At 46.6% G+C, this 24339-nt stretch overlaps 1 protein-coding gene across 1 annotated transcript in view; it reads right to left on the minus strand.

The window, feature by feature from the left end:
* The window catches only part of LOC119437489 (TBC1 domain family member 13), a 68057-nt gene that overhangs the window by 22804 nt on the left and 20914 nt on the right, over positions 1-24339 (minus strand). The window contains exons 5-9 of the mRNA XM_037704497.2: positions 24144-24225; positions 18199-18438; positions 10775-10912; positions 8550-8616; positions 2063-2305 (exon numbers count right to left, since the gene is read on the minus strand). Of these exons, the coding sequence (XP_037560425.1) occupies positions 2063-2305; positions 8550-8616; positions 10775-10912; positions 18199-18438; positions 24144-24225 (770 nt within the window). The remainder of the gene's footprint in view (positions 1-2062; positions 2306-8549; positions 8617-10774; positions 10913-18198; positions 18439-24143; positions 24226-24339) is intronic.

Here is a 24339-nt window from a genome sequence, read left to right on the forward strand (position 1 = left end):
GGTCAAAGTGCTTCTCGCACCCGTGCTCTCCTGGTCGCAGGACTTGTCTCCACGTTAGAGACAATCCTATGAACCACGCAGTCGGCTTTTTTCACTAAGCATGGAAACTTCGTCTTTGCACATGCAAGACCCGCTGTTGCAGTTTGCTGCGAATAACTTCTTGCCTACAATCCGTCTCCACCAGGCAACGACGCAGCTCGAGATGCAGACTTCCCTTCCCTCTCTTGAGATTCAGACTTCGTCTGAATTTGTAAGCACTTACCAAGAACGAAGATGATAGATTTCTCAATTTTGAAGTAAACATTGCTTAACTAAGAGCTTATCGTCTGCCCGCGCCGCTTGTCGGCGACCACTTCCAAGGGTCGACACACGCCGTCTGCTGTCGTGCACTGGCGGAGTAATTGTCTGTTTCAGCGCCCGAAGGATTTTAATGATTATAATGGAAGGCAGAAACAGTAAACAAAAATTAGTGCTAACTTTTTCGATGTGCTTTGCATACAATTACAATTACACGTTCGAATTTCCCGCTATTTCAGCCTCCTAACGTGTGCTGCCATTCAGCGGTGCAGACGTGAAACACCACCATTTGTGAGACGAGTTTCTCGCCAGCGGCCCCCACGTCGTCGGAGCACCTATTCTTACACTGTGATCCATACGGTACTTGGAAAGTGGCAGAACCACCTCGCCAACAAAAGTGAGGGCACATCCTGGTGGTTTGCGTCCAATCTTTTTAGACACTCCACTGCTGTCAACATGTTTTGCACGTGCACAACCATTGCAAAATGTTTCGGATATAGTGTGGTACTGCTTATAGTGCGGAAATTTGCGACTCCTGTGACTTACGTTATAAGCGGTCTATGCTGTACTGCAATCAATTTTTACTGCATAAAGGTTAGCTGCGCTGCCTCGAATCGCGGTGTGACTGACACCATCTGGTGCTGCAAAAGAACTTCCGCTTTTTCAGAAAGTGCAGAGACCGGCTCCTGGTTTCGGTGCAGGTGAGTTGATGCCTATACAAATAAGCATCGGAAATGCACAGAGGCATGTTGGCAGCCTCAGCGAAGAATACAATTACCGACAGGTGCATCAGTATGACTTATTGCTGCCAACCTTATTGCGATAAATGCCTACTCAATCACGCATAGGTAACTATCTGCTCGGCAGCATGTGTGGTGTAGTGCATAGCGCCATTTAAATGCACTGCAAACTTTCAATAGGTGATAACCCAAACTTGCCGTCATTCTCCGCTGCCCCTTTGAACGAGACTGCTTCAACTGTGCATCGCAGGAACGATAGCAGCCCGCTGTCGCTGTGCTGGCTCGACAATACATGTACCATTTCATGCGTGGCCAGGAGCAGCACGGGCATGAAGAAAGCTAACTGCACAGGCACTCCCACGAAATGTGGGTGCAGTGTGCCAGCAAACAAGCATGTGTACAGTCAACACAGTACAGCAAGCAGCCCGAAACAGTGAAGGTGTATCCTTAGTAGGCAACGTGCTGTCCATAAATCGCACAGGACAACTGGCACTACACAGCAGCAGGTGCTGAATTTTAATGAAGTGGCACCGGTCCTTGCTCAGTAGCATATGTTGAACAAACGCATGCACATGCATTGAAGAAAGCTGGACGAGTTATCCACTCTGCCGCTGTGTTCCTTGCCAAAGTTTCGAAATGCTGCTTGGTACCACCTTCGTGCTAATGCACAATCGCGTGAGAGCCAGAATTTTTTCAGCGCTTTGAACAAGAGAAAGAAAAGAACCATGTAACGTGTATTTTGTGTAATATTTACAATGGCATCACATTTATTTCTTTGTTGGTAGTGGTGGCACATGTCAAGAGACCCTACGTGTACTTGGTGGTTCGTGTGTACTACCAATTAATGCGCAGTTATTCCATGTTCCTGCCAGAGTTTCACTGTGTATGGTGCACATAAAGATGCCATAGCATTTTACAGAGACAATCATGACAGTGTGATATAAGCACCAGGCTTTTCTGGCTGTCATGTGCAGACATGCTTAGGAACCATTCAAGCGGAGAAAAGAGCCGAGTGCATACATTACCAGGCAGTGGGAAGTCCTGCGAGAGGAGTAGCATGATCCAGCGGAAGCTGTAGTACTGCGGCTCTACTTGCAGCTGCTTCAGGTGCCCGTACAACCGATCATCCCGACGACGCAGAAGCTGCATCAGACGCTCCATCATGGCACCAATACCAGACGATGACTCGTCCAATGTCTTGATGAAAAAGTCCCGGATCTCCGACATGAGACTCGTGAAGCAGAAGAAGCAGTCCGCTTCCGCATACTCTGAGTGCATAATTGAGAGGCAGTGTGTAAGCAGAGTTGAGCCTGGGTATAACAGAGTCGTCCAATATTTCGTGCATTCATTACAAAAGACTTGGGAATTCGTTCAAAATAAAAATTGTGGATTTTAACATCTCAAAACTGCATACAGTGGTGTCTCGTTGATACAATCTTCCTGGGAACTGGAAAATAAAGCGATCATCCGAAAATCATAGCATTCCGAAAAAGGCATTATGTAGATTCGCATGAACGAAGTTCCACTGTAGTTATGAGGGACACTGTTGTGGAAGACTCAGGGTTAATTTTGATGAGCTGAGGTTCTTTAATGTGCACCCAAAGCACGGCACATAAGTTTTTTTGCATCCTACCACCAACAGACGTGATATCTGGGAACTGAACCTGTCTTCATGCTCAGCAAGAACTGGTGCAAATGAATAAAAAAACAGACCTAAGCAACAGGGACTTGCATACAAGCAAAACAAATAAGATGCAAATGTGTGCTACTGCAAAACAACGTGTAGTACTTCTGATGTAGTCCTGAGATGAACTAGAGATACAGGGGAGACTGTGGCGAGGCCAATTTACACTGTGGAGAATGATGCCAGGTGCATTAATGTGCAATGAAAACTCTGGTGCTGCCCGAATGTGGCACATCATTGTTATACAGCACTTTCACCAAAGACACTCTTTAAGAACACGACGGGCCTTTCAAGGTATACCTTGCTCTTAAAAAAGTTCAGCGCAACAAAGTGTGCCGATTCTACAGGCTAAAAAACAACCCAAACTTTTGAGTGTATCAAAAAAAATTTGTCTTAACAGAGTGTCTTGATTAGAGTGCACTGTATTAAAGGGACCGACAACCGCCTAGAACGTCTCGTGAAATGTTGGTGGAAATGAAAAGATAATTTATTGTGACGAAATCGAGCATGCTGTTCACGATTTAAGTATGAATTATAATTTGAAATTGGCCCAGAAAGTTGCAAAGAAAATGGTAAGCGGCGTGAACTGGTGGTGAAACATTGATAGTTGAGATGTAGTAAATAAAATTACTACACGTAAGCCAGTTGTTGTCAAGTGCCGCATACCTATTGTTTAAAACAGCAGTCTTTATATTACATATGCGTTCGTGCTTTATTCTATGCATATTACGAAGTAAAAGAAGTTCACACTAATGAGTGACTCTGCTTTCACGACAACAAGTGGAACTGCATTCGAAAGCACTGTAGCCAAGGCGCCCCTCATTGCATGGTGGCGCACTTGAGTGCTTTTGTATGCACGCGAGTTTGTGAGTGAGCACCCCAAGTTCTGTGGTCTCCAGGTGAGACACCAGCCCTACAATTGGCTTGTTTGATTCAGAAAAGGTGCAGGCAGTGCCAGTAGTGGTGCACCGCTGCACCCACTTGCTGCAAGGCTGAACGGTGCAATATACTCCGTTCAATCGCGGACCGGGGTTGTAGAGTGCACTGCTGGACATCAGACAATCAAGGGCCTAGGTGCAGAACAGCGTAAATAGGTGCAGAAGATGCAAAGAAACTTAGGTGAATCAAATAGACCTTTATACTAGCACTACTGGCATAGCCAAACACTTAGCTTGGCTTGGCTAAAATAAAAAACTTAACTTGTATCTGGTCAAAGCAGTTGACAGGAACCCACGAAAGCACGTAGCTATTATTGTAGAAATAATTCAATACTATAGAAAACAAGAACCGCAGGAACATCGGCTTGATAAACAAAATATTTTTCTAACAGCTAGTGCTGCACTTGTCGTTTATCCCCACCAATGTTAGCACATAATTGCTATTGTGCTCACCTATCACTGTTTCCAGCATGTTTCAAGCATAAGGGTACATTCTCACTGCAGATTAAAAAATTCTAATATAAAAAGTTCCACGCCGGTTTCCAAGTTACCACTGTATAATTGAGCACTCTGACCAATAAGCTTTCTATTGCACTAAGAAAAACGGGTACCATAAAAACCAATACTATTTGCATTACCTCATCTATTACCATGCCAAATCTCACATACAGTCGAATCTCGATAATTCAAACTCCAAGGGGCCCAAAAATTTGTTCGAATTAAAGGAAGGACGTATTTTTGAAGTATTTGAGCACCATAGCATGATGCACGAACAGTGCAAGTCGTGAAATATTGCGGCGTGCAAGTGCATAGCGAGCACAACAGCCCACGCCGGCCAACGCGCGGTTCCCGATAACAGCAGAAAACGAAACCTCAAGAAGCGGACGGCGCTGCTATGGCGACGGGCGGGCGCGCGCAACGGCCATCGAAGGTGAGGGAGGAGGGTGGCAAGGAAGCGGATTGGGCCTCGGCAACTCCGCCGCTTTGGTGGCTCCCCTCGCCCTCTCTCTCAACTCCCTCGCAGCTCCCTTACCTTCGACTGTCTCCAAGTGCGCGCCCGCCGCCGGTACAGCCGGCCCGGCGGCAATTGTAAAGTCACGGCCTGGTACAGATTAGCCCGCTCCCTGAAGTTTCGTTTTCTGTCGTTATCGGGAAGCGAGCGTTTGCCGGCGTGGGCAGTTTCGTTGGTTGGACTGGGCCTCCGCCACTGCATTAAGGGGTCTCCCTAAGCTTTTGCTCTATGGCGGTGTTGGAGCAATGCCTGTCAGAGGCGCCGCCGCGTTCTTTGGCGCGCTGCTAAGAGTATTGTCGGTCCGCGGTATGGTCGAATTAACCATCGCAAATGCTTTCGCGTTCGAATTACCGAGCATTTTCGCCCATTGAAATGCACATAACTTTGGCGGGACCACAGCTTCAGTTCGAATAAACTGGCAGTTCGAATTACGCGTGTTCAAATTAATGAGATTCGACTGTATTTGGATTCATTACAGAGTGTGGCTTCTGCTGAAAAAAGCATGGCCAACCACACCTTAGCTTCATGTCACTACATAGAACAATTTGCTACAGCTGTTTAATATTTGGTTCGACTGGGTTAGGCTAAAAATGTAGAAATTTCTCCCATAGCAAATTATTAGTTTGGTGCTCCTTAAACTGCAGCATTAGGGTAAATAAAGCTGCCTGCTGGTCAAAGTGTCTGTCACCTGTCTCCAATGCAAATACATATTAAACAGCAAATGCTGTAGCTGCTGGTGAGGCAGAACCTCTGCAATCTTTCTCCTGCTGCCCATAATTTTGCATTACAGTGCAGTCCAGTTGTAACGATACCACATATAACGATATATCGGTTATAACGATGAATCAACTTAAGAGTATGAACTTATGCATTAGGGCTATGAGAAAAAAAGTCACATAACGATATGTTATTCACCGCATATCGAATATGACGATCGAAATTTTGCTTCTGGGCAGCGTTTTTCATGCAGAATAATAGTGAAATTTGCGTTTTAACCGAGACGGTGCGAAAAGTTTGCCTACACAAGTTCGTATCTGCCGCCATTACCGGGCAGCGCATCCCGCCCGCGTGCCGATTGCAAAAGCAACGGATAGCATCGCAAGTTCTCGCAGTGTGCACAAGATGGCGCCAGCTGCTTCGCGTCCATGTCACTGGTGGTCGTGCGAGCCTCCATAGAAGAGGAGGGTGGGGGCATAAAGAAAGCAATAAGCGAGCGGCACCTGCGCTCCCTTTCTCTCTCTCTCTCGCAGCAAGCGCGGAAATGCACCGCGGAAGCAGCGGGGGGTGCGCTGACCAAGCGCAAAGTTGTATCGCTTGAGATGAAGCTGCAAAGTTTAAATTTTGCAGACTCAAAAAAGTACGAGCTCACGCAGTCGATGACATCAATGATTATGACAACCGGGAGCGCCACCGATCATGTAGGCTAGAAGCAGTGGCCATGCCAATCTACGGAAAAAGGGGGCTTTGTGCGCTAGGACAAAACCCCCATGGGTGAAACTAACATAGTGGAAGCCACTGACATAACCGAACTATGGGAGCCCATCACTACTGATGATGAAGTAGGTGGTGCTTCGATGGAGGAGTTTCCGAGTGCAGATAGTGCTGCCTCATTCTGCAAAGACATCTCTGACGCGGCGATCGTTGTCGTGACAGAGGGCGGCGTTGTGCGACGGAGGCAACGATAGCAGCGGCAGCAACGATGAGATTGGCAATGGCCCGTCTTTGAAACCAACCCCGATGTTCAAACAGAGTGCACTGTCATCGATTTCATGCACGCTAAATTATAATCACCAGTGTTAGCGCTAAGTAGCAGCTGGACGCAATGCACACCACGGATGTGAACCCGAAACTTCCACGAAAGCAAGTGCAGATTTTTATTTCAGTGCGCTTAACGATTGAAACGCTATTTAGAGGTATAAATAAACATTTTATTTTTCACAGCCTACTTTCTACAACGTCGATTTTTGATCGCAAGTGGCACATTTGGTTTCGGGACTACAAAAGTATATTCATCTTTTTTTTTTTCTTTTTTTTTACTGCAGTCCAGATATAGCGATGATCGGTTATAACGATCAGATTTTTCATTCTTCTAGATATCGTTATAAGTGGACTGCACTGTATTTACAGGCAACATCTTTAATGAAGTGTGGACAGTGGCCCGTGCTACATTTTCTTCCGCTGCCAAAGAAAAGCTCTGCTAGAAGACATTAAAAATACGTTTCGCACTTGGTTTTCACTCTACATGTTCCAATTACTTGAGCCCTTTTTCACTTTTCAACGCCCCTGCAGTGCTCATCCTGCGCCTTAATCTTTTGTGGACCCGTCTTCACCAGGACATACACAATTAGGCCACTAAAGATGAAGGCTACCATTGGCAAGTTTTCTTGGAAGTATCAGCAGACAACGTTCATAGTCACAGTGAAGAAAAAAAAAACATATAGGTGCTGAATGGCCACACGACTAGTAGGATGTGTAATGCATTGTACATGCCACACCCGATCCAGTACACTAGAAATGGTAGAAAAAAGTAAAAGAAAACAGCAGTGACGACAAGGGGAGTTACAGATACATTTAAAGCAGAGCAAATGTGCTTGCAACTTCTTGCCCATTATAATGGTTAAAAAATAACTAGCCTGGCAGACAGCAGCTAAGCACTGCGACCTGTCTGGTTGAATTAAATGAAGGACGTCTGCAACCAAAACTGGGATTTGTCACATTGAATGTTTGGGGCCAACTTGGCTTCTCCTTCTCAGGAGGTTAAATCGTGGATGGCAAGCCGTATAGCTTTAAATGAAGAAAGATGGCGAAAATAAGGGAAGGGGAGGAGAGTTTACAAAGGTTGGACTTGCTCAACAAGCAGGAGAGAAATAAGTAATATACAGTCGCCGACCGATTTTTCGGACTTCGCGGGAACTGAGAAATAGTTCGAAAAATCGAACATTCCAAGAAACTCGTTCACCCTAAAAAAGAAAGTTTATTAGGCTTAGAGCGGCATAAAAAAATATTTAATAATACCCTGCCTCATACTATGCTTGAAGGTGATCAGATTTGCTCGGATCTGCGCAGGACTGACGTCGCCTCCGCATACAGTCGACAAGAGCGTCACTGCGCTAGCGGAGATCACCACTGAGATCGAAGAAACAAGCCCTGTTACTTTGCACGTGACCTCCGCGATCAGCTGTGGCAGCGCGTCATTCGCCCCGGCCTTCCCATTCGGCAGGACCTTGAATAAAGTTGATTTCATTCATTCATTCCCATTCCGCGCATAGCCTAGCGGAGAAGTGTAATTCTGTAATGGCTCAGTAACGGCGCGCTGCCAGAGCTGATCACGGAGGCTACGCTTCGCACCGCTTGGCTCTCACGACGGCACAAGAGGTGGCGCCGATTGCACAAAAGCAAAGCTGCACACGTCTCCGAGGTGCGCACACCACGTACAAAATAGCAACCGAACTTAAAAAAATAATAATAAACAACGGATTTCGCAAAAAGTGATTATGACGATAGTGCTGACTGAATAAAAGAAAAAAAGTGCCGTCCCCCTTTGGACTAAATTGATTACATTCATAAAGCCAGTGACTGTCCGTAGCACTAATTTAATTAATACATGCGAATTAAACAAAAAGACAATGCTAGTGAAGTTGTGGCTGCTAAACAAATGTCCCCCATCACACAGAAGCACAAGTGACACCTTTGACAAGGATCTATGTCTGCTATTCCTTTTGCCACAGCTAAACCCTACACTGCACTTCTCGACAGCAGCAGTCGTAGCACGCTAGAGTTTCACACGGTTTTGGTAGCATCTTCGCTGTTATATTAATTGCATAAGCAGGAAAGTCAGCTTAACAAAACAAAGAGAAGAAAAAGCGCTGCCTACTCACTTCTCCACTCTGGGTTGGGATCAGACACCAAGGTGTAGTAAATGGGGCCAATAATCTCATTCATACCCTGCACGCGAGAGAGGACAGAAAAAGAATGAAGTGCACTGTTAATTTCCAATGATTCAGCGTTTGTTGGTTGAACACTAGTCTGATATTCACTTTTCTACTGCCAGGCAAGAAAAGTGACAGGCCACTTTTGCCACTTTGGGCACAAAGTAATCCAGAGAGACACTGATAATTAAAATAAACGAATCAATCCTGGTTGTTAGATGACCCTTCTAGAAACCTTGAAATGTTTATGTCAAGGGACGACTTAGTTGCTGAAAAAAAAAAACTGCAACATAATGAACCGCACAATTTCTCCGGAGTGCAAATCACCCACGATGGCTGTTCCAATGCAACTGTTCTAATGACCTCAAAGACAGGCACTAAGTCAGTGGCCCATGAGGAGGAGGTGCCACAATTCTTTCAAAAAAAAAAAGCACTGAACGAGTAATGTGACGAAGAAGTACCAGCAGTAAAATTTTTCTGTAAGAAAATGACATGAGCCTAGCCAAACCGCATTCCCTTTCACATTGAAATGCAAGGTAATTACCTTTTTTTTTAAATTATATGAGATAGGCTACATGTAAACAATTACGAATGGGTCATGTCCTATCATGGAAGTTGGTACTACTGCATTCTCACAGTCGCTGCACTAATCATGTCCTGTATTTATGTCATTTTCTCATTTATGAAGGCTTTGCTTTAGATACACTTGAAGCAGTAACCTATCACTTCGCTTTATTATTTGCCTTTCCTTTATTGTCCCTTTAATGTCTCCCGGTGTTGTATTCAAATCTCTTACTGTCCTATATTACACATACACATAATTGGTGTAGCCAAACAAAATAGTTATTGACAATGCACTAGATCACTAAGGTAACAGTTTGGACTAGTTGGCTGTACTGCTCTGTAGGCTGCAGGTAGCGTAAAATACAATGAAAAAGGAACAGTGATGTTACTAGCCCATGCCATTTCGGAGCAGCTTTTGGAGCTTAATTTTGGAGCAGTAAAATGGACTTTTGGAGCAGGTTTATGAAAGTGACTGCAAACTATTATATGCAACTTTTAAAGTGGGCAAGCCATGTAAAAGCAGTAAGTAGTCACTTGTTTATAAACTCAATCCAAGCACTAAACACAACCCCGACTCTACCTCACTGCATGAACTGCGATGAAGTGGTGTTCACCTAAGACGTGCGTAAAAAGCACTTCACTGGCTTAGAAAAGAACGGAAGGACTTGGAAATGCTGCGTGCACGATTCAGAGGCATTTTGAGAACGTTCAGGGTGATCTCGCTGCTAGTGCATATGTATTAACACGGAGCACTATGTGAAAAAAAAAAAAAGGAAGGTCGGTTCATAATACAGCAGAACCTAATGTGTAATAGGAACACATTCCTTCTTCACTTTCCTAAATGCAATTGGCAATTCTATATATTTTTTATTTTTGCATTGTTTTCGCATCTTCATATTATACAAGCCCTCTAAAGTTAAACCATAGGTAATTTTGACAAAACTAATGCTATCTACCCGAATAGTTGTTGGCATAGGTTGATTTTAAAACATGCAAATACCACGTAGCTGGACAGAACCAAGGTAATGTTGTTTGCCGTTGCTTGGAGATACTCGGATTATTTTTTGCACTCCACCTTATTACATAATTAGTCTTAATGAATTAATCAACTTCTCAAATATTACAATTAGATGAAAAGTGTCAATGAGAAAATTATAGAGCAACATGAAAAACTACCAATACAGCTTTCTGTTACTCAATAAGTGCTACATAAAAGTGTTTTTCCGAGCGTGAAAGAAGTCCGCGAATGCATACAAAGTGCCTCAAGTGGCCAGACGCACAGCAATTTGCTGAAACAGGGTTTGCTGATTCATTCAGTAAATAAATTTGTGTTGATGTATTAAGCATTTGTTATTATTCTCTTGGTAATCTTGATAATTCAACATTCGATTAATTCGGACATCTTTTTCAGTCCCATGAAATCTGAATTAATGAGGTTTTACTGTATAAGAAATGCTGCAGTAAGATAACCTCCTCTAGTCAGTTCGAACCACTTGTGAGATGTTACAATGTGTGGTGATGTGTCAAAATGCCAACATGCAGCCTCTGCAGCCACAATTTGACATTTAGGAGGGAGATCAGACTATGCCAGAGCAGGAGACCACACTCACTTGAACATATCCGAGGCCTGGATTAAGCTTTGCATAGAGGAAGAGAATACGTTCAACCACTTCCCAGTGGGCCTCTTGTCCTTCACCGAGCTGCTCCAGTGGCTCGTGTGCGGGTCGTGACCGCACGCAAGCTGATATCTGCAGAAGTTTGCAAAAGGCATTACAACCAAGACAATTTCCATCTGGAGTTCTTTAAAAGTGTGATGGCGACAATAAGCCGTCCTTGGCCAACTAAGAAATTTGGCAGTTTCGCCCCAAGAGCGAAGCATTGACAGTGATAGCAAGGTTTATTGTTGCATTTAATATTCTCGAATGGAGTTCTAACTATACGTGGGTGCAACATGTTGGCACAGTGCAGCATGCAAAGCAACTGCTGCTGGGCAGAAGGAAGGAACAAGTGTCCCAACAGCTACCAGGCGTCTCGCAACACTCGCGTGATGGGCACTGCCAGTGGCATCGCACCTCGATGGTGCGTGAGATGAGAAGGACAGGAAACCATCGGCATTAGTTAGCACCCAGTGAAATATTAGATAAAGTTAGAACACACCATCACCACCACACCATCAGAAATGCCAGTGTGCTTATAGTGCGCGTGCGCACAATGCTCATGCCAGCGGCAGAAGGCAGAACGCTGCCCTTGCTCTGCCACCGAGGTTATTCAGCATAGTGCTGAAGGTGCATCCACTTTGCTTTGACGTTTTTGCAACCAAATGCACTCTCTGTCTCTGGAAAACCTCAAACCACACGTGCGCAAGTCGCGCATGCGCTGTCAGTGGGACAGCATGACAGCGTGGCAGCCCAAGCGGTGTCGATAGCATCTGTGTACAGTCGCCGACCGTTTATTCGGACGCTGAAAATTCGGACATGCTCGTTTATTCGGACACCTTCGCGGCACCGCCACTCGTCCCATTGAAGTAATGTATAACCACGACCGATAGTTCGAACGCTCTACAGCGCGCCGTTCGATTTTTCGGACTCCGGCGGCCTGGTCAGATGCGACGTCGTACGCCACGATACGGTCACAACAAGTTGGCGGCGATGTTTACATTTTGCTAGGTTGCCAGCACTGAAAGGGCGCGCTTGCTATGGTTGGATTGCTGGTGTCTAAATCCACGCAGCACCTACAAGTGTCAGTTGCCGATCTCGAAGGCTATACTTTTGTTGGCTGTACCTATTGGTTGTCGTGTTTCGGATTTAGCCAGTCCAGTATCCATTGACTGTATACCGCGGCCAAACAGCAGGCCAGGCCAAGCCAGTGTGCTTGGAAGTGGGTGCTCGGCCTTTGCGTTGTCAGTTGTTACGTGACCTAGGCCTTGTCAACATCTACCTTTCAAGTCTCGCTCTTGTGCTTAGTGCAGGGGTTCTCAAGTACGTTCATCCCAGGGAACCCTGCTAAGCTCCATAACGTGCCAAGGAACCCCCCCCCCCCCGAATTAACCGAATGTGGAATTATCGAGGGTATCAAGAAAAACAAATGCTTCACTACGTAAATACGATTTTATTTACTCAATGAATCGTCAAATCTTGTTTCTATTTAGCACAAGACCAGTGCGGAAGCTGAAATTCTCTTCATCTCATGACTGACTAGCGCTAGCAGCGGCGAGGGCCTCGCGACATCCTTCGCGGCGCGCGTTTTCATCTGAGACGCGCTTTGCAACAACGGGCGCACATCCCGATTATTTTTTCGCCACTCAGCTGCTCGCCAACAAATTGTCCGTCCATCGCGATGTAGCCGGTGCTTTTTATTTTCGACAGCTTTGCACTGAGTCAAAGCAAAACTAGTGCTTGCCGCAACCGCTGCGGACGAAACCGCGGCCGCTATCGACGCGATCATGGACGGCGACCTTGCGGTTCAGAAGGCAGGCGGCTGACGCACGCACCAAGTCAAAACGAAACTACCTTTCGCTGCAAGAAGTGCGGACGAAACTGCGGTCGCTATCGACGCTGCCATGGGAGGCGACTACGCAGTTGTGAAGGCACGCAGCCGAAACTGCGGTGGTTATCGACGCGATCAGAGATAGCAACTACGCACTTACGGAGGCACGCGGCTAGCCGCCAACGCGGTGTTACTCGCGGCGATAAACGCAAGAATAAAGGCTTTAGAGGCACAATTAGGCACGAAGCACTTCGGCGTCGCTGTCAGTCACGTGCCGCGTACGATTGCCGCTGAGGACCACTGCAATGCGGACTGCGCCCCTTCGTTTCGGTTGGACGCTACGCCGTTCTTGCTCTTATGGCGCGCATTTGCGGTGCTCCGCGTTTTTTTTTTTTTTAATTTTTCCTCCAACGTATAGGTCAATGCGCACGCTATCGGCACCTACCCTATCTACAAATAGGAGAAAGGCGCATGGTGGTAAGCTACGGCCTCCGAGATTCAAGTGCGAAAGCTTAGGCGCGCTGCCCGTTCTGAGAGGTTGGGTGGCTAGAAGCTGCTTGCGTATTTATTGCGCAGTTCGCGCGTTGCCGTTACGCACTGTGATGTGCTTTTTGACACTCGGGCATGGGTAATGGAGGTTCTTTGGATCAAGCGCACCTCGTGTTCGCCGTTTTAGACACTTGTCGAGAGGGGGACCAGGGAAAATTTATCAGTGGATCGCGGAACCCGTAGGTTCCGCGGAACCCACTTTGAGAACCCATGGCTTAGTGTGTTAGACCTGATTTGCTTGTTAGACGCTATCGGCACCTACCCTATCTACAAATAGGAGAAAGGCGCATGGTGGTAAGCTACGGCCTCCGAGATGCAAGTGCGAAAGCTTAGGCGCGCTGCCCGTTCTGAGAGGTTGGGTGGCTAGAAGCTGCTTGCGTATTTATTGCGCAGTTCGCGCGTTGCCGTTACGCACTGTGATGTGCTTTTTGACACTCGGGCATGGGTAATGGAGGTTCTTTGGATCAAGCGCACCTCGTGTTCGCCGTTTTAGACACTTGTCGAGAGCGGGACCAGGGAAAATTTATCAGTGGATCGCGGAACCCGTAGGTTCCGCGGAACCCACTTTGAGAACCCATGGCTTAGTGTGTTAGACCTGATTTGCTTGTTAGACGCTATCGGCACCTACCCTATCTACAAATAGGAGAAAGGCGCATGGTGGTAAGCTACGGCCTCCGAGATTCAAGTGCGAAAGCTTAGGCGCGCTGCCCGTTCCGAGAGGTTGGGTGGCTAGAAGCTGCTTGCGTATTTATTGCGCAGTTCGCGCGTTGCCGTTACGCACTGTGATGTGCTTTTTGACACTCGGGCATGGGTAATGGAGGTTCTTTGGATCAAGCGCACCTCGTGTTCGCCGTTTTAGACACTTGTCGAGAGCGGGACCAGGGAAAATTTATCAGTGGATCGCGGAACCCGTAGGTTCCGCGGAACCCACTTTGAGAACCCATGGCTTAGTGTGTTAGACCTGATTTGCTTGTTAGATCTCGTCCAGTCGTCGCGTAGTGCGAAATGGCTCCGAGGCCTCCCGTGCCATCTGCGCCGACGAGACGCGGCAATTACAAGACTGTCTATAGCGACAGCCAGACACTGTCCGAAATAAGGCTGACCTGATCGCGCGTAAGCGTGCATCTGTACAGTCGCGCATTGACAATTTTTTCCGTCCACTGGGACCATAAAGGTACTTTTTTCTGGCGAGTCCTTTTTTTTCGGACTCTCGATTATTCGGATTTTTTCGCGGTTCCCGTCGAGTCCGAATAAACGGTTGGCGACTGTAATTGCTATCGCAATAAAATGTGCTGCATGCATGCGACCAGTCCTGGCACACACACTCCAAGAGTTTTACACCATTGGGTTATCGGTATGTGACATTGTGTTTGTGTCGGTCAGTAATTAACCTGTTTCATGCCAACTCGTGTTACTGTGTATGTGCCACTGCTTATGTGTCAATCTTCAATGAAACTCTCTCACTCAAACTTGGGTCACTGGGTATGTGAAACTAGATATCGTATTTTTGTACTTCACAGCAGCACACACGTTGCTGCCATGAAGCCACATTTCAAAGCAAGGTTCTCCGCCATTCAAAGTGTCGTTATCTCCTAAGACATGGGTTCTAAATGTGGGTTCCGTGGAATCCAGGGGTTCCACCAGCCACGGATAAATATTCCCTAGTTCCGTGCTCGTCAAGTCTGCATCGCCATAGTCATCAGGGGAAATCATACATGATAGCAACACCTGAATGCTTCGTGCCTAATTTTTAGGCCTGTTTCACATGCAAGCGATTGAGCGAATGGAGCAAACAGCAGCGCAAAGCTGTGAAGCTTTGCACAAGGTTTCGTTTCCCATGCATTGCCGTTATGCATTTTCCATCGTTGCGAATATTGTCCTATGCGCAGACTTTCCCGCACTAGTCCTCCACTGGTCATGTGGCGAGGCGGGCCGTCATCGGTTCGGAAGCGGTGCTGCCGCCGCGAATGTAATTACAACTTCCCTGAACCTCGCCGCTCTAGCCGCTAGTGCCGCCGCCGCTCGAAACAGGTTTCTGCGCCCCAGCGGCAGGAATTGCGAGCGTTTTCGCTTGCATGTGAAACAGGCTTAATCATGCCTTTAAAGCCCTTATTCTTGTATTATCGCCGCACATTACACCACATTGGCGACTGGCCACGTGCCTTCATAACTGCGCAGTCGCGATCCATGATCGCGTCAATACCCACCACGGTTTTGTCTGCAGCGGTTGAGGCAAAAAGTAGTTTCGTTTTGACTCTGCGCACGCGTCGGTCGCGTGCCTCCAAAAATGCGTAGTCGCCATCTATGAATGCGGCGATAGGGACTGCGGTGTCGTTTGCAGTTGTTGCAGCAAACGATCATTTCACTTTGTCTTGGTGCGTGCGTCGGCCGCCTGCCTTCAGAACTGCACGGTCACTGTCGACAGCCGCCGCGGTTTCGTCCGCAGTGGTTGCGGCAAACAGTAGTTTCGCTTTGACTCAGTGCAAAAATGTCGAGGTTGAAGCGCACCGCCTACATCGCAATGGACGGACAATTTGTTGGCAACCAGCTCACTGGCTAAAAAATTTCAAGCAGAAACTACTCTGGGAGTAGTCTAAGTATGCATAAGCATTCTGCCATTTGCTCATCTCCAGGCAGTGGGGTGTCATTCTCAGTGTTATGACACCTGATCTGGCCAGTACAAACGACAGAGCTGCGGCGACACAGACTGGTTATGACGGAGGCGCAAGGTGCATTGATAATGAAAGCAGTACTGCAGGTGGTGGCGCCATGTGCGCTGATGACGTTCCAATCATCATAAGCCGTTATCACTCTTTAGCTCCTTGTCCATCTCTGCCGAAAAATTATGAACCGTGATCAAATGACTAATGACTAACATTCTAATTCTTGTGCTGGATTACTCGAAGAGACGGATATTACTTGCAGAAGAAATGAAATTAAAATGAATAATCATAAAACTAACAAAATGTCGGAAATTAATTTAAAATTATCTTACACCACACATTGCAATTTATGAATTGTAGCCGGTAAGCTTGTAAGGCACATTCGCTCGTAACGACTTCTCAGGATGACACCATTTTCAAGATATTCATTCCTAAAGTGTGCGACAAAATACAGTCGCAATCCAGTTACTATTGTGCTTCAAAGCATGAAATGGCGTACAGTTAAACCTGGATATAACGAAATTGACAAATTCCCGAAAAACTTTGTTAAAAAGAGGATTTCGTTATATGCAGGTTCGGCACAAAAATTAGAAAAACAAACGCTTACCGTATTTACTCAATTCTTACCGCTTACCAATGGCGTTGTATAAGGCCCGTTTATAGTCCGACGTCATCGGCGCGCGGGCCAGCGTCGTTTGCGGCCAGTCACGTTACGCCGGTTGTGCTGCGCCAGACGCGCGCGCCGTCGGCTGTTATCTTCAGAGCATGCGCAGAACTATCCCAAGCCCACGCGGCGCTCTGAACGGCTGTCTGCGACCGTCGGCGAAGCGGCGTGGGCGCCTTTATTTCTTCGTGCGAAATGGCATTGTGGGTCGGCGCGACCAACGCGTGAGTGGGTCAGGAGCCAATTCGGCGCCGGGCCCGTAGGGGTGTGTCAGAAGCTGCCGGTTACGTTGGCTGCGCCGGTGCTGACGTAGCGTGCGCGCGCAGCTCGCGTTACGACGGATTATAAACGGCCCTTATATAGCGTCAGGTTAGTGAAGTAAAGCGCAGAGACTTGCGCAGTAAGCAAAGAGTAGCGCTGCCAGCGCGTTTAAAAAAAAGAACTTTTTTTCTTCGGCAACATCAACTGGAAAAGGAGAGTGCCGGCTTGGCGGGCTAGGCCAGCTGCAGCAAGCGGCGGGATCAGGTTTGAATGAAGGCAGGGGGAAAGGCCACGCCCGCGGCGGCAATATCGCCGGGTCGAGGGATGCAGGCTCGCCTCGTGCACGATCGCATGCATGCACACATGCACTCGCTCAAGAATTTCGTTATATCGAGGTTTCGGTAATTCAACAGAATTAAGATAGGGAAATAAAACTAATTCGTTACATCGCAAATTTCGTTAAATTGAGGTTCGTTATTTCGAGGTTTGACTGTACTGTTTAACATTAAGTGGAACAACAGCACATTTCATCACAAGTTTGACGGCGCATATCTCGAAACCAGTGCCCTCCTCAGAATTCACTCCAAGTGGATGTGCCTTGTAAAATCATCTTCTACGATTCACAAATTACAAAATGTGCAGTAATTAGTTAGACGAATTAGTGATTTGTTAATTAGCCATCTATGCATTTCTATTTATTGCACAAATAATGTTTGCCTCTTCGAACAATCCAGTTCAAGGATTAGAATTTGCTGTCTGCCAAAGGCAATTTTTTAAAAGTTCTGTAAAGTCTAGCAAAAAAAAAAAAGAAAAACCACCTGTCATAATGAGAAGCCCATGCTCTTCTAACTCATCAAATGACAGATCTCAGGAAGAGTACTCCTCTATTTTTTTTACTCTGGGGCACTATTTTCGCAGCGAAAAGCGAAAGCAGTTCTGTACAGACTGCTGTGTTAGAAGACAGGGAAAGAAGAATGAGAAACTCCCGTCTTTCCCCTCCTCCATTCTTTCATGCAACAATTTTGGCCACAAAGCTCATGCAAACAACTAAACCCCATGCAGAGAAGATATTAGCACTGTAACTGTGTCTAGTCTTTTCAAGTCAACATGGTGGCTCTCATAACAATGGCAGTGCGACAGGCAAGTGCACCACCAATCTCATCATTAACCTATCACAGTAACAACCCTCAGCTACTATGCTATCACAAAAGACCAGTTTAATAAACAGCAAGGTGAACATTCAAAGTATGCATATAGCCCAGACCTATCAAAGAGAGCTCAAGCAAATTATAAATTCCGTTCCATAAAACAGCTTGTAGTAATGTAGCTATTAGGAAACAATAAAGCTAGCATCAAGCGTGAAAAAGTATCATTTCTTCCACAGCTCAAACAGGCCAAGAACGAGACTCACGTTGGTGATGCCCTGGCGGGAGCGTGTGACATTGGCAGCCCGCAGCATGCTGCGCTGCACACGCTCCCGTAGCCCCTGCACCCGAGGGTCGGCGGCAATCCGGACGCACGGGTGCTCGGTGGGGCGCTGGAAGAAGCACATGTCCGGGCACAGGCGCCGCACATCCTTGTCGATCTGCAGAAGGACCTCATTGTCCCGGAAGTACACCTGCCACCGGCTGCTCGGGTTCACACTGAGGGGCTGCGTAACATAGCGTCCCACACTAGTAAGCTTGGAAAATTCGGGAAATCTATGCAACAATCAACAACTGCCAACAAAGGACAAAACAGGTGCCAATATTGCTTAACTGCAATACTGGCAGCTAAGTTATTGCAGTGGTTTTGTGTTAACTGCTTTCTGCTTTTACTTCATTTCTGGTTCAGGACTCCCTTGTATGCTTAGGCATGCTATGGCAAGGCCAAGGGCTGTACAGCCCTTCTCCAGGCGAAGGCCTCACATGAGGCTGAAGGCCTTCACAAGTTCCAAGGTAACTCGCAAGGTGCTTACTGACTGACTGAGTGCAGAGAGCATTATCACTGATTGCAACAAAGACATCTCGTCTCTGCAATGATTCAACACCGCTTGTGCCACACATGTGTTGGAGGCATGATGCAGCAACATCACAACTTGTAGCATTCTAATAGCTCATGAAACAACACCCTACTAATGCAGCAGAAAATAGAAGTTAGACAATAGAATGACAATTACCGTATTTATTCGAATCTAGGCCGATAGTTTTTTTCAAATAATCACATACGAAACTCTAGGGCCGGCTTAGATTCGAGGATTTTAAAAAACGCGCCAGTTTTTAACTGAAACTGATAAATATGGTGCATAGTTAGCGCCATCTAGAAAAGTCAGTATCGCAGCCGCTACTAGCCGCGCCAGTAGCCAGCTGAAGTACACGAGCGACGTCGCCTTTTTGACCTGCGTCGTATCGGTAGTATCGGTATGGTGCAGCATCGGCGCGCGGTGTGGCGTTATCGTAATGGCACCAAATAGGCGATGCCACTATAGTGCCGCTTTCTAAACGAATACTGTATTTACTCGAATCTAACGCGCACTTTCAACACGACCCTAAATCTGCGTCGGTATTTCAAAATGGCCGCCTCGCACGCGCGTCGTGCCTAGCTACCGTAGCATGCGGAAGCTTCCTCCGTGTGCTGCAGTACACGTGCTTAGGCAATAGTCTACCGTCTGTCTTCACGTTCTCAGCGTCTGCTCTATCTATCAGCATGAAGTACCGAGTTCATCATGATGCCGCGTTTAAAAGGAAAGTGATCATCTGTGCGGAGACGGACGGAAATCGGGCCGCATCACGGGCGTTCGGAGAATCCGAAACTTGCGAGCGGCACTGGCGCCAACAGGAGAGGATTTTCGCCAGCAAAGCAATGCGGAACGGTTTCAGTGGCCCGAAGCAGGACGTAATCTGCGACGATCCACTCCGGCGATACGATCAGGCTTGGCCCTATCTTGAAAGCAATCTGCGACTGGTAAAGTCCGCCGCGCGCCGTGTTCTCGCCGCGTTGAAGCGAGAGGCATGCTAGCACGAAGGCGCGCTTCGTCTCCAGTGTTTTGACAGTTCGTTTCCGCGGTCAACGACCGAGGTGTGTTCATGTTTGCTTGAGCGCGCGTGACACCGTGCTTGTTAATAGCAGTCTACTAATTTGCTACCGCATTCGATGCATCGCCTTTCGGGCGAAACTGCGACTTGTTTTATTCATCGCAACATCAGTGCATCGGGTGGAAATCTATTTTTCCAAATTTTTCCTCACGGAAAACGGGCGCGCGTTACAATCGAGGAAGCGTGAGAATCGAGTAAATACGGTAGTTGTGCTAGCCGTAGAGGCATCGTCAAACGTTCAAACCGGGCAGAACTTCGGCATCGGTCTGTCGTTGGAGGGGGCCACGGGAGATGTTGCGTGCGCCGCAACGTGCGCTCCTTCCAAAAATGCAGCATCTCTAATGCGCTGGATGGTACTGAATATAGCGCACTGTTTGAAGATGTCAGCAGTAAGGAAGATAGCGACGAGGCTAGCAGCGATGGTGACATAGAATGAGCTCGGCATGTTCAAATTTAATAAATGCTGTTTCATTTTGCGAATGCTGTTCTCGCTTTTTCGTTCGGCCTACATTCGAGGTAAGTTTTTTTTTTTTTTCGGACTCAAACTTTTGGGGGGTCGGCTTAGAATCGGAGTCGGCCTAGATTCGAGTAAATACGGTAGACAATCAAGCTACTGGTTTGCTTATGCACAAATGTTCCCGAAACTTGTGAAATTTCAAATGTTGGAATGTTTCAGAATATCACAAACTATGCACAACAATGCATATCACTATGGAAATTTTCTTCTATTTCTGGCCCACACATTATGCCACAGCGTATGCACTATTGTCACTCCGTAATGTAGCACTGATATGTAAACAGCTTATTTGCATACCATGGAAGCAGCAGTTGGTAACCAAGCAAAAATCATGTCAATGCCTCTGGTGACAATTTCTCATAAAAGCAAATGATGTGAGTGGTCATGTGCCTTTTTTTATAGGTTCATTTAATCTCCCTGCATAATTCTCCACGGATGGGGGAGCCGGTGAAACTACAACCAGAGTTCATTCAAGGATGCTTCCACTGAAGGTCAGAGTTAAGCGAAGACACACTTGAACACACTCAGTGAAGTGAAGCCAGTTTGCTACCACTTGATAAAAAAACTAAACATGTTTACATTAGGCACTTACAGTGGGATTCCCAAATCATAGCTTCCTCAAAGCAGCAGCTGTATATGGTAGTAATTTTCTTGAACAATGTAAACAAGTTCCTAGAGCAAGTTTATAGCCTTTTTTGGCACCTATGTAATTAATTTGTTCATCACAGGAGGAGACTGAGGAAGTGCAGAACTTTTTCAGTAGTGCCTTTTCCCTAACCCCAAATCCCGAGCTGTACTCTTCATGGGAGGTTGTACCAATATCGCCAAAGACGAGTCACACTCGTTCAGCTCAATGTCGTGCTGCTCCCACTGCCAAAGACGAGTTATGGTCAGCATTGAGGGAAAGTTTCCCTCAAGAGCAGTCTTTATTTTTGAAAATTTTTTTTGTAAATCTAACCAGAAACGAACCAAGCAATACATTATCAGAGTGAGAATGGCATATGAATAATTATGGCAACATTAAAAAAAAAAACAGAAAATTTGGTACGTTTTTTCAGAGTTAAATTGGGGGTTAACCCTTTCTGGGTCAATGTTGTACATGTACAGCCTCCGCGAACACCTTCAAAATGGTTAATGACGTACATGTACGATATCGCTTGTACATTTAAAAAGCGCACCTCTTTCGATCATTTCTTTCACTCGGCATGTGCTGCCACTTGATAGAAACACGTGAAAGTTTTTACTTGCACCAATGCCTCTCCGTCACAAAAATTTTTTTTTTATGGTAACGGCGCGTCGGATATCGCTCCCGCAAATAGGCGCGCGCGCAGCGGCGACAAGTGCACGATTCTTTCAATTATTTCTTTTGCTTGGCATGTGCTGCCACTCGACGGGAACACGTGGAATTTTTTACTTGCGCCAGTGCCTCTCCGTTTTTTTGTATATTTTTCTTTGATGTCATCGTCGGCTATCGCTTGCACATCCTGGCACGCGCGCGGCACTGGCGGCAAGTTACGGTTTTATCCTACGACGGATCTCGCTTGTTGCACGCGCTAAGCTGATGGCTATCTGGTTTCAAATCTCTCAAAGGGTGACCGCTTGTTACTCGATCGTTTATCGCCCACCACGGTGCGATTACACCTGTTCCAAGGCAGGCGCGTATATACACAAACGATGCTGCCGTTTTTGCATTTCCTTTTTTAGGGGTGAAGCTCCTTAGGGCGTGGGTCTGTCCTTCTTCCGTATGTAGCCACCTGTAGTTTTATGAAGTGTTCACTAGATGGCGTAAGTCCGTAGCTCTGGTTGGCATGGAGACCGCTATGTATGTATGTATACGCATATATACATATATATGTATATGTATAGTATAACCGGAAGCCGACTTCCGCTTACCGTGTCCACTTCCGGTTCCGCTTCCGGTTCTGCTTCCACTTCCGGAAGCCAGAATCTGGCTTCCGGAGAACGCTTCTGGCGTTTTTCTCTCTCGTCCGTAGCTAGGTGCGCTGCGGTGCACAAGGGCGTTCGTTCCCGAAGCGCGTTCTCTTTCTCTCGTTACCGACGCACGCTCTCTTTCTTTCTCGTCCGTAGCTAGGGGCGCTGCGGTGCACAAGGGCGTTCGTTCCCGACGCGCGCTCTCTTTCTCGTCCGTAGCTAGGGGCGCTGCATTGCACAAGGGCGTTCGTTCCCGACGCGCGCTCTCTTTCTCTCTCGTTCCCGATGCGCGCTCTCTTTCTCTCTCGTCCGTAGCTGTGGTTTACTCGAATGATCCCCCGGTGCTTCGCCCACTCATCATCATTCACTTCGTGGATATGCTGTGATTTTTTGGAGACCACCAAAGCTCTATCGCACCTTCTTGGCGATAAGACGAAGGCTTCTCACTTGTTTCGGTTTCCGGAGGTGCACACAACCATTTTCCAGTGTGCTTATCTTCTTATTCATGAATAAACATTGTGTATTTCACAACACAAACAATTTTTTCATGACTTTACTGTCGCTGTAAAAAAATTAAGACCATATTTTTTCGAAATAGGTTCGTTCAAAGAATTTAAATCAGCAATACAAAAATCGACCCGGTGGACCCATTTGGCAAAAAAATTCGACCCTCAAAGGGTTCATTCTCGATTTCCTATCTTCAAAAGGAAAACATACATTTCCCCAAGTTTTCTGCTAATGTTTGGCTTTTACAAAGTTGGATGCTCTCTGTAAATGCTCCACAGGAGCTTCCTTTTTATTAACTGCCCTCCGCTTTGAGACACTTCTTACAGGAATGCTGGTGTGTTACTACTGATGTTGGAATCCTGTGCTTTAAACTTCTTCAGTGGAAAGCAGCAAAATAACACACAGGTTGGCAGGCAGAGAAAGCAGCCGCTAGAAGAAAACGTGTATGCCTGACGCCGTCCCCTGCTATTACTATCTTGACACACAAGCGTCTTGCTTTTACTGGGAAGGAAACAGTGCGTGCACTCTACAACTAGTCATGGATGTACTCAATCTGGGAGTGCTCACCCTTACATATTACAGCACTTTTGCAAATTTAATTCAGATAGGAAGGGTATGCCAAGTTCAAGACACTGATAAAAGCAGGGAGATATCAGTTTCTCTTTGTCCTATTGCATGTAAAAGGCAGTGCGAAAATTTCAACCAGTGCCTCTTGTCATTTAGGACATCACTCAGAACGTCTCCTAGCCTCCATTAAAGAACAAGTGGATGGCGTCAGCAGCGTTTAAATGACAGTGAAATGGTGTTAGCATCCTTCAACTAGTGCAGACACTTCGTGAACATTGCCATAAATTTAAAAAAGTATGCAGAAACCATCGAAGATGATTGCTGAAGAAAGCAAAGCTTGTTTCACTGTGAAGCTTTCGCTTTTTAGCTAAGGCAGCTTCAAGTGCTGCGTCACTCTTGACTGATCAATGGGCCACTCCAATGGACTCATATCTCTAGTGTTGCACAATGCACCAACCCAGAGCACCAGTGTAGCAGACGTCACCACTGAGGCGTAGCCATTCTGCCATGACCATGCGAGCTGTTTATCCGCTGTAGTGGAGATGACCTCACTGACGCAACCAACCAATCGGTGCCATACCCAACACATACTCTTCTCCTCACCACCGTACACCAACCACAGCCTTTGCTCCACCACTAACCCCCTCTCCACATTTCCTCCTGCTATTCACAAGTCCAACCACCACAGCACCAAAACCCATCCTGCTCTGCAAAAAAAAAGCTTTGCTTTAAAACAAACAGGCACGGGCATAGACTCACGTGGTCATCTGGCTCGGTTGGGCTGGTGCCACCTTCTTGATTGGAGACAATCATGTCATCCACAAACTGCTCGTACAGGCTCCTGTAACAAGACACCAAGAGGGCAAAAAAAAAAAATGCACTTATAAGACTTGTGGCTGCTGCCAAGTGTGCAAAAAACCTGCAAGTGACAAGCATGTGTAGCAACACATGGGCC

This window comes from Dermacentor silvarum, chromosome 1 (assembly GCF_013339745.2).
Source record: "Dermacentor silvarum isolate Dsil-2018 chromosome 1, BIME_Dsil_1.4, whole genome shotgun sequence".
Taxonomy (NCBI): domain Eukaryota; kingdom Metazoa; phylum Arthropoda; class Arachnida; order Ixodida; family Ixodidae; genus Dermacentor; species Dermacentor silvarum.